The sequence below is a fragment of the Carassius auratus genome, unplaced genomic scaffold (assembly GCF_003368295.1).
Source record: "Carassius auratus strain Wakin unplaced genomic scaffold, ASM336829v1 scaf_tig00215410, whole genome shotgun sequence".
Classification (NCBI taxonomy): domain Eukaryota; kingdom Metazoa; phylum Chordata; class Actinopteri; order Cypriniformes; family Cyprinidae; genus Carassius; species Carassius auratus.
Genome location: NW_020528076.1, coordinates 993,449 through 1,011,035, shown reverse-complemented (window position 1 = coordinate 1,011,035; position 17,587 = coordinate 993,449). Strand labels below are relative to the sequence as shown.

The following is a 17,587-nucleotide window of genomic DNA, read 5'->3' as shown; positions in this document are numbered from 1 at the left end:
TTATCAAGGGCAGGGTCAATGCAGCTAGCTATCAGGAGATTTTGGAGCACTTCATGCTTCCATCTGCTGAAAAGCTTTATGAAGATGAAGATTTCGTTTTTCAGCACGACCTGGCACCTGCTCACAGTGCCAAAACCACTGGTAAATGGTTTACTGACCATGGTATTACTGTGCTCAATTGGCCTGCCAACTCTCCTGACCTGAACCCCATAGAGATTTGTGGGATATTGTGAAGAGAAAGTTGAGAGACGCAAGACCCAACACTCTGGATGAGCTTAAGGCCGCTATCGAAGCATCCTGGGCCTCCATAACACCTCAGCAGTGCCACAGGCTGATTGCCTCCATGCCATGCCGCACTGAAGCAGTCATTTCTGCAAAAGGATTCCCGACCAAGTATTGAGTGCATAACTGAACATAATTATTTGAAGGTTGACTTTTTTTGTATTAAAAACACTTTTCTTTTATTGGTCGGATGAAATATGCTAATTTTTTGAGATAGGAATTTGGGGTTTTCATGAGCTGTATGCCAAAATCATCAGTATTAAAACAATAAAAGACCTGAAATATTTCAGTTGGTGGCAATGAATCTAAAATATATGAAAGTTAAATTTTTATCATTACATTATGGAAAATAAAGAACTTTTTCACAGGACCTGTATGTTTAATACTTAGTTGTATACTTTTAGTTATAATTTTCTGTTCTGTTTCTCTGTTAGCTAATTACATATTGTTACATTGGTGACATTCAAATCAGCAGAATTTGTAAAAATTGCAATGTAATAAATGCAAAAAATAAAATAAAAAATAAAAATCTGTTTTCAAGACATAAATACACATGAAACAAAGATCAACAAACTTAAGATGTATTTTGTTGTTGTTTTTCATGACATCACAAATGCAGAATGATCGAGAATGAAGCATGAATTTTGGACTTTGAAAAACCCTGTAATTTATATGTTGATGTTTTAATAGTCAGAATTGTTATGCTTTATTTGGGTCAGACTGCTGATGTGTTTGCATGTTATAATATTGAAGGAAACTGCCTGATTTAAGAACACTGTAGACAGGGTGTGTATAGATTGCTGTTTTATTGTAGCTCTGCTGAACTTTGCTGTTTTCAAGCCTTAATTTCACATTTCTAAATCACAGGATGAATCACAGCTGTGCATATGATTTACAGTCTTAAGAAGATCTGGGGAGATTAATAAACTTGTTCCTTCAGTTAAAAAAAACATTCTCATGTTTTTTGTCCTTTAGGGTGTCAAACCAAAATAAAAACTGAAGCCTGCTGTTGAACCACAGGTCCAAGACTAATGAAACTTGGAAAAGCATGGGCTGTAAATTTTAGAAGAGCACGAGGCTGAATGTTTCCAGTTTATGCACAAGCACGTGCAGCCTGTGGTGTAAACATGCATTCTGGAGTATTTACACTGCATGAGTAACTGTCATGATCACTCACGACAGCCTGTCCTTTCCAAGCTTCTTTGAAGAGATAAAACTACATGACTGCTTATTATATTCAGACAATCTGTCATAGAGGAGCAGGTGCAAAGCTATGCCACGTTTAATTAAAATAAATGTAATCCTTGTTGGTATTAGCACAAAGGCTGAAGTTCTCTTAAATGTCATGTGGAAATCTAAACTGGAGGTTTTTTGTATTCATTTCTGCAGTTTCATGCTCAGATTTTTTTTTTTTTCCTGAAAGAAATTGGGTTCCTTGCCAAAACTTCTCATGAGAACTGCTGTACAGTAAAGCCTTGCTGACCATGAAAGCCAAGAGGTTTTTCTAGGCAGGAAGATAAGAAAGTGCACCACAAAACGGGTACAGAAATGTGTTTTGTATAGAGACAAAGGTCTGTGTTGCCAAAGCTGCGGTTTGCTCTTAAAAAAATGAATTACATTAAAGACAACACCATTAAAAATAGTGAAGCGCTCCAGAGGAGGACTGCGCTCCAGGCAAATCACGGCAGAGTTTTAATAAACATCGAACCTGTGTTTTCATGTAGCTGCAAATGACCATAAGTTTCTCTTTTGTGTATTTTATAGGCACACAAAACACATTCTTGTTTTCTCTCTCTTTTCCTTCACATATGCCACTGGTTAGCATACTAGGACTGTCAAAGACGCTCTGCCAACTGGCTGTAACATGTTTCATGGGCTTTCGAAGCAGCTGTGTGTGAGAACGGGAAAAAGTGTGGCATGTTTTAGCCAGAGAGATGATTGTAAGACTGTCAGTGTGAATATTTTAGCATAACAGAAATGTGTGCGTTCTTTTGTGTTTGTGTTTGAGAATGGCTAAACATGGATTTGCTAATATTAGCTTAGCAGGCTTATGTGTTTTTGAATTCATATTTGGATTAACGTTAATTTGCCTCCACTTATGTCATTGGTTTTTGTGTATAAGGTCATGGATGAAACCAACACTCAGATTGCCTGGCCATCCAAACTGAAGATTGGAGCAAAGTCAAAGAAAGGTATGCACCACACACACGGACAGACAGACAGACAGACAGACAGACAGACGGAAAGTAGGTCTGCTAGTCACATGCCACAATCCACAAAACCATGGGCAGTCATGGCCTAATGGTTAGAGAGTTCTGATGAATGCACAAATTCTGAGTATGGGTTACCATACTTGGCCCCATGTCACGCCAAACCTACAATCTGCTAATAAGTAACTGCCCCGATGGAGAATTTGGTTGTATTCAGACTTGCTGTCTTTCTCAGTTTGTTTTTGTCTCAGTTTTAAAGAGATTTTGTTTTAGGGACCTGTTTAAGAGTTTCGATAGGTACACAACATTTCCCATTTAGGCATTGATCAAAGATTGTTTATCAAAAATAAACTACCTGCTACCAAAATATTCAGCAGCTCAACTGCTTTTAATATTGAAATAATAAGAAATGTTTTATGAACATCAAATCGGCATATCAGAATAATTTCTGAAAGATTATTTGACCCTGATGGCGGTTGAAAAATTCAGCTTTGAAATCACAGGAATAAATTCAAATATATTAAAATAGGAAACAGATATTTTAATTTGTAATAATATTTCTTAATATTACTGTTTTTTATTTTAATCAAATAAATGCAGCCTTGGTGAGCCCAAGACACTTCTTTCAAAAACATAAAAAATCTTTCAGACCCAAATGTTTAAATGTTGGTGTATGTAAAATGTAAATGTTAACTAGAGCCTGATTGTGTAATGGAGATTAGGTGGAGTAAGTCTGTGAGTTCTCTAATATTCTGTGGCAATACATCATAACAAAGTGTGGAACATAATCAGGCTGTTGAGGCTTTTTCCTAAATGATTAATGTGAGAGGAAAAAAACTGATTCTAGTGTGGTTGAAGAGTGACATGAAATTGGATGGATTAAGAGTCTTAAAATGAGATTAATGTTCTTTGCTACCTTTTAATGTTTTTTAAAAGACAAGAGGCCAGATTGCTTTAATTCTTGTGAGTCTCATTCAAAAAATTACAGGCTCTTATTTTGTGCATTTCCATACAATTGATGATGAATGTTCATATGAAGGTAGTTTTGAAGCTAGTATTTTGTGAACCTGTTTTTGTGCTTATCTGTCTGACTGTGAATGTTTGCAAACGTTTTTTGGGTGTGTTGCTCATTGCCACATGACTGAAAGATTCAAAGAGTGTATTTTAGGAGGTTCACCTACACTCAGTAATTTGTCTATTTAAAACCCCTAAAGAAATTAACATTCAGAATAACAATCCTCCTCAAATTCACATAACCCCCGTAAGATGGACACAATCCTATCAGGTAGCCTTATAAATTAAGATTTCGTTCACATAGTGCAGGTCACCCCATGATAAGATACCCAGCCAAATCACAATTCTTTTTAATGATGTGCCCAAGATCTTTTTTTCTCTCTCTCTCCGTGTTTTCTGTATTTCTGTATCTGTTTTTGTGACTCACATACTATATTTTACTTTCCCAGGTCTCCAACTGGTTTCTCATTTTCTCTTGATTTTTTTTTTCCTTTTTTCTTTTGTCTGCCTCTGTAACAGATGTTCTCAATCTGAGAGATGTCTGTTCCACTCCGTCCTGAGTCAGTAAAGCACTTTTAAATGAGGCTGTCTGTCAGACAAAAAAAAGTCACTCTCAACTGGAGAAAAGACCAGGCAGTTTGGTTGAGAACAGAAATTAATTAATTTATTGAAACCATGTTAAAGATACTTGAGGTCAAGGGTTTTCTTTATTTATTATATATATTTAATCAACACAAAAAAGGAAAGATAATCTATAGTATATAGCTACTCGGCCTCATCTATATGTTAAGCACTTCAAATTAAAGACAGACATTGGCATTGATATCATAACATCATATATGCACATATGAACTATTACATTCCTCACAGACATGCATAGACGTTCTCCATTCATAAACATACTGGCCACAGATGCAACCCCACACACACACACACACACACACATGTTGGAGTTGATGACTACCACATGGCAGGAAGAGGATAGTGTGGTGGGTTGGACAAGGAGACCCCTGCTGGTGTTACTCTAATACCTCTCCTAATAGCAATGTACTTTGTATGTGTGTGTCTCAGACAGTGATCCTTCCTGTTTGAATCCCAAAGCCCCCCACTCCCCCCCCACGCTCCTCTAGGCCCAATCCCAAAGTTCGTGGGAGTGTTTTAGGGGAAGTGCGGCAGTCAGAGAATGTGTGTAGAGAAAAACAGAATTCCAAGAAGTTACACTACACGAGCTATTTTTAGAGAGTAGCAGTAAATCTGTTTCTCATGATGTATGTAAAGGGTTGTCTATCCACAGCTGTCGTTTAATTTATTGCGTTGAGAAACAAATGGAATGTAAGCATCTTTATTAGTGTATGCCTTTCTTTTCATCTGCTCTCTTCAACCTCCTCCTCACAGATCCACATATTAAGGTCAGCGGAAAAAGGGAAGATGTGCAAGAGGCAAAAGAGAAAATAATGTCCGTTCTTGACACAAAGGTAAGTGCTAAGCTTATGATTGTCATGGAAAAATCTACAAAGACCTACTTTTCTAAACCAGTATATTTTTTTTCCTTGAAAAACAAAAAAACAAACACTAAACCTCTACAAAAGCTAAATTACCTTTTTGAATATTAATGTATTTGAATGCAGTCTACTAAGAGTTAGGAGTAGGATTAAAGGATTTTAATTCAGCTCTAATAGGTTTCCATGAATGCTCTGCTGTTTTTCCGAACTGTGACCTTTGACACCTACAGAGTAATCGTGTGACCCTGAAGATGGACGTGTCACACACCGAGCACTCCCATGTTATTGGGAAAGGAGGGAATAACATCAAACGAGTGATGGAGGAGACTGGTTGTCACATACACTTCCCTGACTCCAACAGACACAGCCAGGGCGAGAAGAGCAACCAGGTACACACACATACACACACACACACACACATGAAATGTAACAGACACAACCAAGACCAGCAGATCAGCCATACACATTTTCATCTTAACATTTTATCACATCTATTTTCACGATCTCCATTTTTATTTTCGTAAAGGTTCCCCCTAAAATTCTTTCATGTGCTGGTGCTTTTGTTTTTTTAAAGCTGTAAGATGACGTAACTGATGATGTCATTGGTTCTTGCATGTATTGTGGACTAATCGTGATGCACTTGAGGGAAGATTTCCAGCAAATAATTACTTGCATTTTGGTCTTAAGAAATATACTGCGCAAGTCATAACATTTCATTGCACTTTTTTTTTGGTGTTTTAATGTGTAAAATTCATTGCTTCAAGGAACAAGAAATAAATGTATACAGATTTTAAAAAATAAATACATTTATACCGATTTTAAAAGACATGAGGGTGAATACATGACCACTTTTTTTTTTTTTTTTGCTTGAATTATCCCTGATATGGGAATATGTTTAGCAAATTTTAGCACAAAACAGTCAACATTTACTATATAGCAGTGGCTAAGCTCTAGCAGAATCATTTTATTGGCTGAGGGACATGAAGCAATTTGTATTGGCTGGAGGATAAGAATGGTTTGGAGTATGATGCATCTGATTGGCTGTTGGATGGCTCTCAGGTTTAAATAGACTGTTGAGTGGTCTGATGAGGAGTGCAGACAGTTTGGAATGTTAGCAGCGTATACAAGTGCATGCATGGACAATCACCGACTTCAGAGCCAAACCAGATGGACTCTCTGAACTGGGCCGAACCGGGATTAATTCTCACAGGGCGTGATTAAACGTGTGGTTGTCGGGATGAGATGATGGAAAGAAAAAAAGACATGCAGGACCTTAATTATGTTGTTTTTTTTTTTTTTTACTGGTGCACTGCCACACACATACTCTCATGTAATATTTGATGGGTAATAAATCAGGTTTCTGGATGGGACACTGTGTCTTATTTAAGCTCAACATAAAAAGCTTTCAGGATGTCAGAAAGAAATAAACATCTGCACGTGTTCTGAAGAAAGATCATGAAGTACAATCACTTCTTTGTCTCTCTATTTTTCTCTCAGGTGTCAATAGCGGGGCAGCTGACTGGCGTGGAAGCAGCCAGAGTTAAAATACGAGTGAGAATTTTTTAAAAGTTTACCTTTGCTTTACAAGCTCTCTTTTTTTTTTCATAGTCACTTGACACTAAGTGCAGGTTTTCAAACGTTTTGTTGCCATGTTTCACACAAAGGAACAATTATAATGTAGCAAGGATTATAAAAACAATGTCTTGAATATGAATCGTCTTTTATTTGTGTCTGTGCTACATCTTAACCAATTTAAAATATAATCTGTAAACAAATATTTCTGTAAATATGTTCAATTAAGCTGACAGCTAATCGTTTTCTACCCACCATTACAGTATTCAATGTAAAGACTGAAGAGAAACCCTTTCAATTAAATTTGGATTATAGAGAATTTTGCCTTAATTTTATAAGTTACACTTACAAAATAAATAGTTTTACAAACCTATATCAATGTATAAGGCTATATAATTAATAACTCTGACAGCCTTAAAAGCATTTCTGTCTGTTTTCTCAAGGCTTCTTTAGCGCCCCCTAGCGAGCCTGTTTGAAAAGTCAACCATTGTTTAGGCTTGTGACCCTAAACCTACCCCTTATAATAATGCAAAAATAGTAATTGTTGTGCAGTGTGAGAAAAATTATTCTCTATTGATGTATGCATGCTAAGTAGTTCTTGCTGTATGCCATCTAGCCTCAACCAGGAGCTTTATGTGCGGCACCCTAGTGGTAGAAATGTCATCATCTTTAACCCTTGTGTTGTTATTTCCTCAAAAGCATCATTCTTCCCCATGCTCTCTGTAGGAGCTGTTGCCGTTGATGCTGATGTTTGAATGCAGTGGTCCGGTGCAGCATGTGGACTGTTCCTCTCCTGTAGTTCAGCATATTTCCCACACTTACAACGTCTCCATCTCCTTCAAACCACCCTCTCGTCTCTATGGCAACACTGCCATCGTCCGTGGCAACCAGAACAATGCCAGTGGCGTTAAGGTGAGGGATGAAGTGATAGACTTAGAAATTAATGTTTTGTTTTTTGTTTGTATTTTACTTAATCTATTTTATTATAATTTCATTATACAATATTATGCTTGTATTATTTAAGTAGTGAACTATATATGATTGCATAATAAAAACTGATGATAACATTAGATCAGTCTTTAATTGATCATTACAGTAACAACAGTAAATACAGTTACAACAACAGCTGTTTTCTATAATTAAGTTCAAATGTAATTTTTCAGTGTCACATGATCCTTCAGAAATCATTCTAATATGCTGATTTGGTGCTCAAGAAACATTACTTATTATCAGTGTTGAAAACAGTTATATTTTTGATGAATAAAAAGTTCAAAAGAACAATATTTTAATGACAATTTAAAACTCTTTGTCACTTTTCGTCAGCAAGAATGTATTAAATTGATCAAAAGTATAAAAAATAAATAAAACATCTCACTAACCTTGAAACTTTTGAATGGTAATGTGAAAATCATTTCAGGTGAAAAAAATTAATAAAAAATTAATGTAAAATTTTCCATGAGATGTTAATGTGATGATCTTCAAAAAATGTCAAAAATAAAATGTAAAAACTTTTTTGATATATATTTTTTTTATTATTAAGTCATCTCCAAAAAGTGTTATTTTTTTTTGTACCCCAAAAAATCAAAACCTCCTACAGCAGTTGCATTTATTAGCAGATATGAAATGAGTGAAGCTCTTGAGCAGCAGAACTACAGAAACTAGGTCACTTCATGAAATGGAGAGATTTAATTTTCAAGTAGAGCCGCCAGAAATGAAACCAGAAAAAGCAGCCTCTACCAAGAAATGTTAGACATTACAGGACATGGGTGATGGTTTATTAGTGCGTTTATGTGTAAGCTCACATGCTGGCATCCCTGTGTGTGTTTTTGCAACTGCAGATCTATATCAAGTGTGTGCTAACATATTTGTGTGTATTTCAGCATGGTACAGCTTTGTTATTGGAGCACCTAGCTGGGTCTTTGGCCAGCTCAGTGCTGGTCAGTACACAACTGGACATCGCACCCCAGCACCACAACTTCCTTCTGGGGCGCAACGGAGCCAACGTCAAGAATATCTCCCAAAACACTGGAGCCCACATACACTTCCCCGAGCTCAACAATCACAGCACACTCACTAACCGCTCTTCAGTCTACATACAGGGCAGCATTGATGCCGTATGTGCGGCTAGACAGCAGCTAATGGTATGGCAACAGTTTGTCTGTCTTTTTTCTATTCTGTCTTATGCTCTTTAATTTACTGTCTCTCTCCATGTTTGTGGCTCATCGGTGAATATGTTGAAAGAGATGAAATTGAGAGAGATCTTTGGATGAAAGTCACTGTAAATATTGACAGATGATGATACTCATGCTGGGCTGGCTGAAGACCTTGAGGCTTTAGAAAACGTGCCCAACCAGAGGGATTTCAAGACTCATGCCAGACTTATTCTTCTCCTCTGATCTTGTTTTTTTTTTTTCAAAACTGGAAATGCAGATTTAGTCTCACTGCCAAACTATGATCTAATCTTAGAGGTCTCATAATAGGCATGTGCAAAACGACATATTTTCAAAATCAGTTGGTCTGTGAATTGTAGGAGTAGCAGACTAATCAGCATTTTTATTTTAGTATTATTTCTATGCTATTATAGAACGTTATATTCAACATTTTCATTTTAGTTTGTTATAAGTAATTTAAGATTTTTATTTAATTTTAAATACTTTATTTTAGTAGCTCAGCTTAACGTTATTTCATTTAATTGGCAAAACAACAAGTTTTTTAATGTAGTATTTACATTTTAATGCAGCTTTATTTCGATTTCTAAAAATGATTTAAAGGAACATTCTGATTTCAAAAATTAAGCTCTGTCAACAGCAAAAATACCTATAAATAACAAATATTATAAATAATATTAATATATTATATCATATAAAAATAATTATAATAGTCATGAATAAATATAGTATATTATAATAATTGTAGTATATTACATATAATAATTATAGTATATATTAAAACACAATAATTATAAATAATAATACATAAAAAAAGATATTGAACCTGGAACATTTCTTTAAGGAAACTTGGTATAATTATGCTGGTTTTGGGTTTATATGATACAAAGGTGTGTTTTTGGGGATTCATTTTATAAGTGTGTCTGTATATTTTAGGGCTGTCTGCCGTTGGTGTTGCTGTTTGACATTAAGGAGGAGATGGAGGTGGCGTCTCAGGTCATCACGACCCTTATGGAGCAGCTGGATGTCTTCATCAGTATTAAACCTAAACCGAAGCAACCCAGAAAGGTAGTAAATAGCCAGCTCTTTTGTGTACACATGGTACATTTAGCCTCTGTCACTGACTATATGTCTCTTTCTCAGTCTGTGATAGTAAAGAGTGTGGAAAGGAATGCTGGGAGTATGTATGAGGTACGCAGGATACTGTTGGGGCTGGAGTCCAGCTGTGTGCCGCCTCCTATCAGCCATGTGGCTGTTAACGGACATGCTCCTGCCTCCCCTCCCCTGCCTGGCTCCATTGGACTGGACACCCTCGCTTCAGCTGGACTGAGGCTAAGCACTCTGGGTAATGTAGTTGTATATTTAGATATTTTTTAAATATATATTTTATGGCTTGTGTAAGGTACATTTATGATGTAAAAGTAATTCACTGATTGTGTATTCAAAGCAAGGCCTGTTTATATCAATACTGCATACACAGTCCTGCTTTAGCTCTGCAGTCACTATAATTACTACTGTCTGTGTTCGTAGATTACAACTCATGCTGCCAAGCAGACCCATAATAAGCTACATTTGTGTTTGCCTGTGTTCCACATTCACACACACACACACACACACACACACACACACACACACACACACACACACACTATTAATGTGACTTAAATCAGTCACTTCTGTTGTTCTCAAGACTCAAGCCTTGTTGTTCTCATGCACAAATTATGGATATTTGCAATACAGTTACAGTATACAGTTATAATTTTGTTCAGTGTAAAAAAAAAAAATTATAAATAAAATAAAAATCTGAAATAAGTAATTAAATTGAATTAAAAAAATTAACAGAAAGTGTATGAATGATACAAAATAACTCTGGATCAAGTAGTATGCTAATATTCTTTGTTGTTGAAATGTATCTCACTTGAAAGTTATAGTGGAACTAAAAAAAAACAAAAAAACGTTGAGTAGTATACACTTTGTGCACAAAGAATTTACTTTGCACTTTTTCTTTTCTCTCTCTTTCATCAGCTGGTCTTCTAAGGTCATCTGTCAGCTCCATCCCTAATGGTTCCCCAAACCCAAACTGTGTTCTTAAGGGGCACGGCTCTGTGTTAAAGATTCAGAACGGAGCATTGAACAACACACAGCACATTCATTCACCTTCACAGACACATTCACATGCTCCTGGTCACACACCTTCACTTTGGGCCAGTGCACTCAGTTCATCAGCTAACACAACAGGTGAGTGTGTGCTCTTTTCAACCACACACACACACACACACACATACGTGTGTGTGTGTGTGTGTGTGTGTTTTACATAACCTTCTCTCTCTTTTTCGTTGGCTCAGGGTTTTCCACAGACCTGATGCTGCAGTCAGTTTCTCAGTCGACTCTCAGTGGTCTTCTGCTCTCAGGGGTCCAGAGTCAAGCACATGCTCACACACCATCCCCTCCACCTGGACTCGCACCAATACACAAACCAGCCAGTGCAGAACATCTCAATGGACATGTGAGAAACTTCATCAGATTTACCAAACTGTTATGTGTAGGCAACATTTTAGGCATTGTGGATTTAAAAACTGCATTTCATTAACTCTGTTCTTGTACTCTGCATATTGACAATAAAGACGAATCTAATCTAATATAATCTCATATGCTGCTTCTTAAGAAAAGTATTTTTGTCCAAAATCAAGGCAGCATCATATGTGTCCTTTGTGGATAAGACAATGCCAATATGAGTGCATCTGTTCAAACTGTTTTAATCTCATTATGTTTCCTGTTTGTGTTTCTGCTGGATGTTGCATGTCCAGAGTTATTACAGTCGAATCTCCTCTGTATCACTGAACTCTGCCCACTGTGACACAACCCAGGAAGTTATTGGACATGCCCAATCAGAATCGATTTCAAATAAATCTACAGATGAAGGTATAAAACACTTTTATTTTAATACACTATATGGACAAAAGTATTGGGACACCTGAACATTACACCAAAAGGGACTTTAATGACATCACATTCTAAATACATAGATATTAATAATGGAGTAGGTCCCCCATTTGAATCTATAACAGGCTTTCCACAAGATTTTGGAGCGTTTCTGTGGAAATCTTTGCCAATTCATCCATTAGAGCATTTGTGAGGTAACTAGGGCACAGTTATGCACAGTCCAGACTCTCCTATCATATTGCCAAATAGTCAAGCATGATTTGTCACTCCACAGAACATGAGTTCAGAGGCAACGTGTTTTCATGACTTTACACTGCGCATTTGTAAATGCAGAATATCTGTCTTGTCTATCTCACATTTTTTTGCAACTCTAATTCTCTCTGCACCATATTGATGCATTATATAGTTATTCCACTGTTTATCTGTGTATCAGGCTCGGATACGTTTGTTGAAGTGGGCATGCCCAGAAGCCCGTCTCACTCAGCCAATGGGAGTGAACTGAAGCAGATGCTGGCCTCGTCAGGGAAACGACAAACAGTGGAACTTCTGCAGAGAGCCAAGAACTCAATTCTTCAGTATGTTTAATCATAAAATGACCTTATCTCATCATAACAATTCAGTTGTTAATTTATTTAAGGTTATACTGCAGCTGTAAAGTGCCCCAATTCTGCAGTTTTTAAGGTTTCTTATTTTGTTATGGGAGTCTCCAACAAAAGATTGGCATTCATGCAAGGTCAAAACCAAAAGGTCAAAAACTTTTGTTTTCTTAAAATATGCATTTAATATTTCCTAATTTTCCAATGATTCTCAAACAATTAATTTGAAGCAGTTCTAAGATTCAGTCCATCTAAACCCCTCCTTTCTATGAGCCTACCCTGCTCTGATTGGTCAGATGACCCAGTCTTTTGTGATTGGTCTGCAGAGAACAGCACATGCCGGAAACCATATGCCCATTGCCATAGTTTCGTATTTTGAACACTCAAAAATATAAATATATACAAAGTAATACTAATAAACATATATAAACATCTATTATTTATCATACATACAGGTTGTGATTCAGTGGAGCCAGCTGGTCCAAATAAACTGTGTACTGAGACATCTTTCAAGTGCAAGCGTTTTGTGAATCCTGTGTTGAACTCAACGAGGTTACAGAAGCAGTCGTGATGGGAACACAAAAAAGATTGGGGCTGTACTGATGTGGTACAGTGGAAAAAAATAATTAAAACCACTGATTCTTTGTAGCCTCATCTTTCAGAAGTGAAAATAACACAAATTTATTTTAACACCATAGGACACAGCATCTTCTTGACATGATGTTAACCACATGTACAAGATACAGTGTTTGAGGGTGAGGTCAAGTTTACGAACAACGTAGAAAAAAGGCAGGTGTAGCCATCATGGAAGTGGGTTTCGAATTACTGATGACTCGTGTAGGCTATTCAGAGTCTATTTTTTCTTTTGCAGAATGTTTACATTCACATAAAGCTACATTACACACTGCATGAAAGGCAGTATTCAAAATATTGTTTGTATGTGTGTCTGCAGTGTTGAGTGTGTGTTGTCTGATTCTGATTGTGAGAACCCTGTGGCGGACAAAAGAGCACCAGGAAGTGAGAGAGCTGCAGAAAGACGACTTGCACCACATATGCAGGTTTATATACACATGTAAACACACACTGTTTTCACATGCAAGTGTACACAAATTAGCACATAGTCACACTGTGTACTAATGATTTTCAGGCTTTTGACTATGAAAAAAAGAAGCTACTGGCCACTAAAGGTGAGCAAAGACTTGATCTCTTAATATAACATCTGAAAGGAAAAATATACATGAAATAACATCTGAATGTGTGATCACTAGTTAGGCTGTGGTTAAACACTTGTGTTGTTTTTGTATAGCCATGCTAAAGAAGCCGGTTGTGACAGAGGTTCGGACCCCGACAGATACCTGGAGCGGATTGGGCTTTTCTAAATCAATGCCAGCAGAGAGCATGAAAGAGCTGCGCAGGGCACACCATGTACCGTATAAACCCAGCATAAGCACAACTTATGAGGTACAAACTCACTAGTGCACAGACACATGCAGCCTGAACTTTGTTTAATTGAAGTTTCATCTAAGGATTTTGATAATGATGTCTTCTAAAATTATTTCAAAAAGCAGGGTTTCAACGTTGCTTTTTGTTTGTATGGTTTCAGGACTCTCATCTATCTCTCTCACAATCTGGGAGTCAGGAGGGTTTGGGTAACGACACCGAATCTGATAATTGGGGGGATTTGAATGGGAACGGACTGCCAGGAAATTCAGAATATTCCCCTGCTGTCAGCAGCTCAAAGAGAATCAAGAACAAATCTCGTAAGACTAAAGAGTTTCTACTCCTTCTAAACAAGATGCAACAAATGAACTGCCTACTCAGGAATTCTGTCTTTCACTTTATCTGTGTGTTTGGGTCAGTAGGTGAGCAGTATCTCAGCAGCAGTAATTATATGGACAGTATCTCTATGTCTGGCAGCAATGGCTGCTCTCTCAATTCATCTCTTAAAGGAACAGATCTCCCTGAGCTGTTCAGCAAACTCGGTCTCGGCAAATACACAGACATCTTCCAGCAGCAGGAGGTAATTCATGAACAACATTTAATAATGGATTTAGATCTGCATGTGTTCGCAATGATAAAAGCAAATTATTGTGTGCATCGTCACTCAAAAAATGTCAATGAAGTGTTTATTTTATTTTATTCCTTCTTGTGTTCATTTAGTAAAAAAACGGTGTGGAAAATATGCCTTGATTATTTTTTTTTGTTGATTATTCTACTTGCATTAGGAAATAAAGTTAGATGTTTTGTTATTTCACCTTGCAAGCACTGTAATAAATGTGGATTAGTGGTTTTACAGTATGTGTATGTCTGTACGTTGTTGTCTAATAGATAGATCTGCAAACATTTGTCACACTAACGGATCCAGACCTGAAGGAATTGGGAATCTCAACATTTGGTGCTCGCAGGAAAATGTCACTGGCGATCTCGGGTCAGTAAACTTGGTTTAAATCTAAGCTACAGTTCAACAGAAAAAAGAGACTAACTCAAATAAAAGATGTGGAAAGAATATGATGTGAAATCACTGCTTTGTAAAACAAGCAGTTTCTTCCATGATGACCTTTAATAAATTCTTAACATTGGAATACTATATAGTATCTTTACTACAAACTTAGTGAACCAGCCTATCTAGACAGCACCTAAAAATGCTGTTATCATTTACTTGTATGTGATGTGTGCTGGTGACTGTTAAAAGAATATCTGCCTATGTAGAGTGTTTCAAATAAGTAACTTATGAAGTTCCATTTGAGTTAAGATTCTGTCTTAAAATACAGCTGCCTGTATGTAGGCAGAGAGACAGCTCATGTGTTTACTTGACAGATTACTGATGATATTTGAATGTCTCCTCAGAGTTGAATAAGAGCAGGAGGAAGCTCTTTGATACACCCAACATTCGCTCCTCCTTCCTAGAAGGCGGGGCCAGCGGTCGTCTGTTGCGCCAGTTCCACCCAGACATGGCGAGTGTCAGTGGTCGCTGGTGATCTCTTACCTGTGGGAATGTGAACCCCAAACCACTTCATACAGGACTCTTATTGATACAGAAAGCCATAAAGCAATGCAGATTGTCTCAGATCTAAAAAAAAAAAAAATGTTATGAAGGTTGCTTTTTGTGCCTAAATATATGGAAGGGAATTTAGAAACTTTTGTTAAGAGAATGTGCTGTTAATGTTGTCGTGTGTTTACTCTGGATGAACAGGCAAAGCACAGAGTTAAAAACTAACCGTACTGTCAGCAAGAGTGCTTCAGTATTGGTGTCTAGCACTTTAATCTCTAAACTCTGCTGTTTTTGCCGGTAGGTTGTATGCAGTGTCTTTCTTTTGTAACATTGGGCTGTCCAGTAGCAAACCCACTTATTTAGTAGGAATTTCCAGATAACACTCAAAAGATCATCTGCTTGGCAATCACAACCAGCTGATGCTTATGTTGTTTACCGGACTGTTATATTCATATTCAGTTTAATTACGCATTGGTTATTGTGGTCTTATTGTATTTTAAATATATTCTATTTAATTTTATAGTTTCATTATGTTTTCATATTTTTTATGTTAATCTTTTTAAAAGGCATTATGTTTATTTTTTTGTTTTGGTTGTTTTGACATAATTTGTTTTTATTGTTTAATCTGTGGTCAGATTTGTCAGAATGTGTAATAGTAATCTCAGACAGATGTCAGCCATTCTTATGGTGTAAATGAAGTCTTTTTTGAAGGAATACTGTATGTTTGGAAATATTATCCATAAAATTCCTGTTATTTGTTTAGGAAAATCTTTAATAAGTATTTACATTATTACTCGTAGCACAGACATCAAATTTAAGCTGTCTTAGGTACTTTTCAAGTCTAAGTGGGGTGTTTGTTGAAGTTTAATGTTGGTATGTGCAAACACGTATCTGGCAGGTGTTTTTTTTTTCAGGTTTGTGTGCATAATTATGTGCATGTTTGTACTAATCCATTAATCATATCTCAAAGCCATAAATGAAACTCGAAGGCTACTGTTGGTAAATTTATGATTTTTTAGATACTTGCTTTTGATCAGAAATTACATTTTTTGTTCATCATTCTATTAAGTTTATATATATATATATATATATATATATATATATATATATATATATATATATATATATATATATATATATATTCATATGTATGTAGTTGTTCCTTTCCAACCAGATTGTGTATATTAATAGAAGCATTCACAGTAAATCAGTGTTGGACTTTAATTGGTTTTCATTTATGTTAGGTTTGTATTATATCCACGGTACAGCCTACAAACAGGAATGTATAATGCATAAGAGAAAAGAGCTTTTTGAAACATCTGTTGTTAAATGCTTCACCATAAGAAGCCATGCTAATTTCTTTTTATGCTTGTGTGTTTTCTTTTTGGGTTTTTTGGACAATATTGAAACGTTGCACAGAATGCTTGTGGTACTCTTGTATTATTGCTCAGTGATATTAATTGCTTGATTGTAGGTCCAAGGTGAAAATACCATAACATTCACATGAAAAATACAGACTTTATAGAGATATAAAGTATAAAGGTAAGATTCACCTCCATATTCCTCACCATAATGGAACCAGTGAGTATGTTGCAATCAAGATTTATGCTGTTTTCTTTGCATTTAACAAATCATGTGTGTTCATTCAGTTATTCCAACATTTCAACTGAAGTAACTTCACTGGTTTAACAGTGTCTTTTTTTTTTTTTTTGAGGGAACAACTGTTCTGTTCTAATTGTGCTACCATTGTCTTGGAGTGGAGCATTCTGGGAGAAATGTTTTTGTTTTGGATGTCACACTGGCATTTGTATCACATTTAAGTCTTTGACAAAGGAAAAAGAATGTTCATGTTTTTACCTATGTTAGAATGTTATGTAAATCCAAATCAGTGTCTCTTAAAATGGACAGAAGCCATTTGCTGCCTGTGATTGTGAGTGTTGCCAGAGTATTCCTCTATGAACGTAACAAGAAAGGGATTTCAAGCTAAAGTGTAAGAACAAAAATTTCAAATGTTTCCCACTGATTTGTGGTTTTGTTCTAGAAAATAAAATGTTTTGCAAGCCATATCAAATGATCTTTATATGTTACTATGAATCTATAGACATTCAACATAAACTACAATTTATTTAGGTACACAATCAAATCAAAGAGGGAGTGAAAAAGGTATAAATGTATGGCTGTTGTCTGATGAATGCAAATTAAATGAGGCTAACTGGTCAAGTTGAGACTGTAAGAGCACATTTAAGGTTGATGATAGTAGCAATTTCACAGAAAAACTAAAATATCACTCTGCTTCCCACATCTCAAA

At 36.2% G+C, this 17,587-nt stretch overlaps 1 protein-coding gene across 4 annotated transcripts in view; it reads left to right on the top strand.

Moving 5' to 3' along the window:
- The window catches only part of LOC113094583 (protein bicaudal C homolog 1-B-like), a 33,379-nt gene extending 17,040 nt beyond the window's left edge, over positions 1-16,339 (top strand). Inside the window, exons 3-21 of one of the 4 annotated variants that reach the window (XM_026260173.1) lie at positions 2,405-2,474; positions 4,902-4,981; positions 5,239-5,397; positions 6,506-6,559; positions 7,307-7,492; positions 8,461-8,721; positions 9,685-9,816; positions 9,892-10,093; positions 10,774-10,986; positions 11,094-11,254; positions 11,556-11,670; positions 12,125-12,266; positions 13,240-13,345; positions 13,435-13,474; positions 13,594-13,748; positions 13,891-14,047; positions 14,150-14,307; positions 14,616-14,715; positions 15,135-16,338. In XM_026260173.1, coding sequence (XP_026115958.1) covers positions 2,405-2,474; positions 4,902-4,981; positions 5,239-5,397; positions 6,506-6,559; positions 7,307-7,492; positions 8,461-8,721; positions 9,685-9,816; positions 9,892-10,093; positions 10,774-10,986; positions 11,094-11,254; positions 11,556-11,670; positions 12,125-12,266; positions 13,240-13,345; positions 13,435-13,474; positions 13,594-13,748; positions 13,891-14,047; positions 14,150-14,307; positions 14,616-14,715; positions 15,135-15,265 — 2,622 coding nt within the window. In that variant the 3' untranslated portion in view covers positions 15,266-16,338. Of the gene's footprint in view, positions 1-2,404; positions 2,475-4,901; positions 4,982-5,238; positions 5,398-6,505; positions 6,560-7,306; positions 7,493-8,460; positions 8,722-9,684; positions 10,094-10,773; positions 10,987-11,093; positions 11,255-11,555; positions 11,671-12,124; positions 12,267-13,239; positions 13,346-13,434; positions 13,475-13,593; positions 13,749-13,890; positions 14,048-14,146; positions 14,308-14,615; positions 14,716-15,134 lie in introns of all 4 variants that reach the window. The other 3 variants (XM_026260172.1, XM_026260170.1, XM_026260171.1) reach the window with 3 other exon arrangements.
- Positions 16,340-17,587: the final 1,248 nt, after the last annotated feature.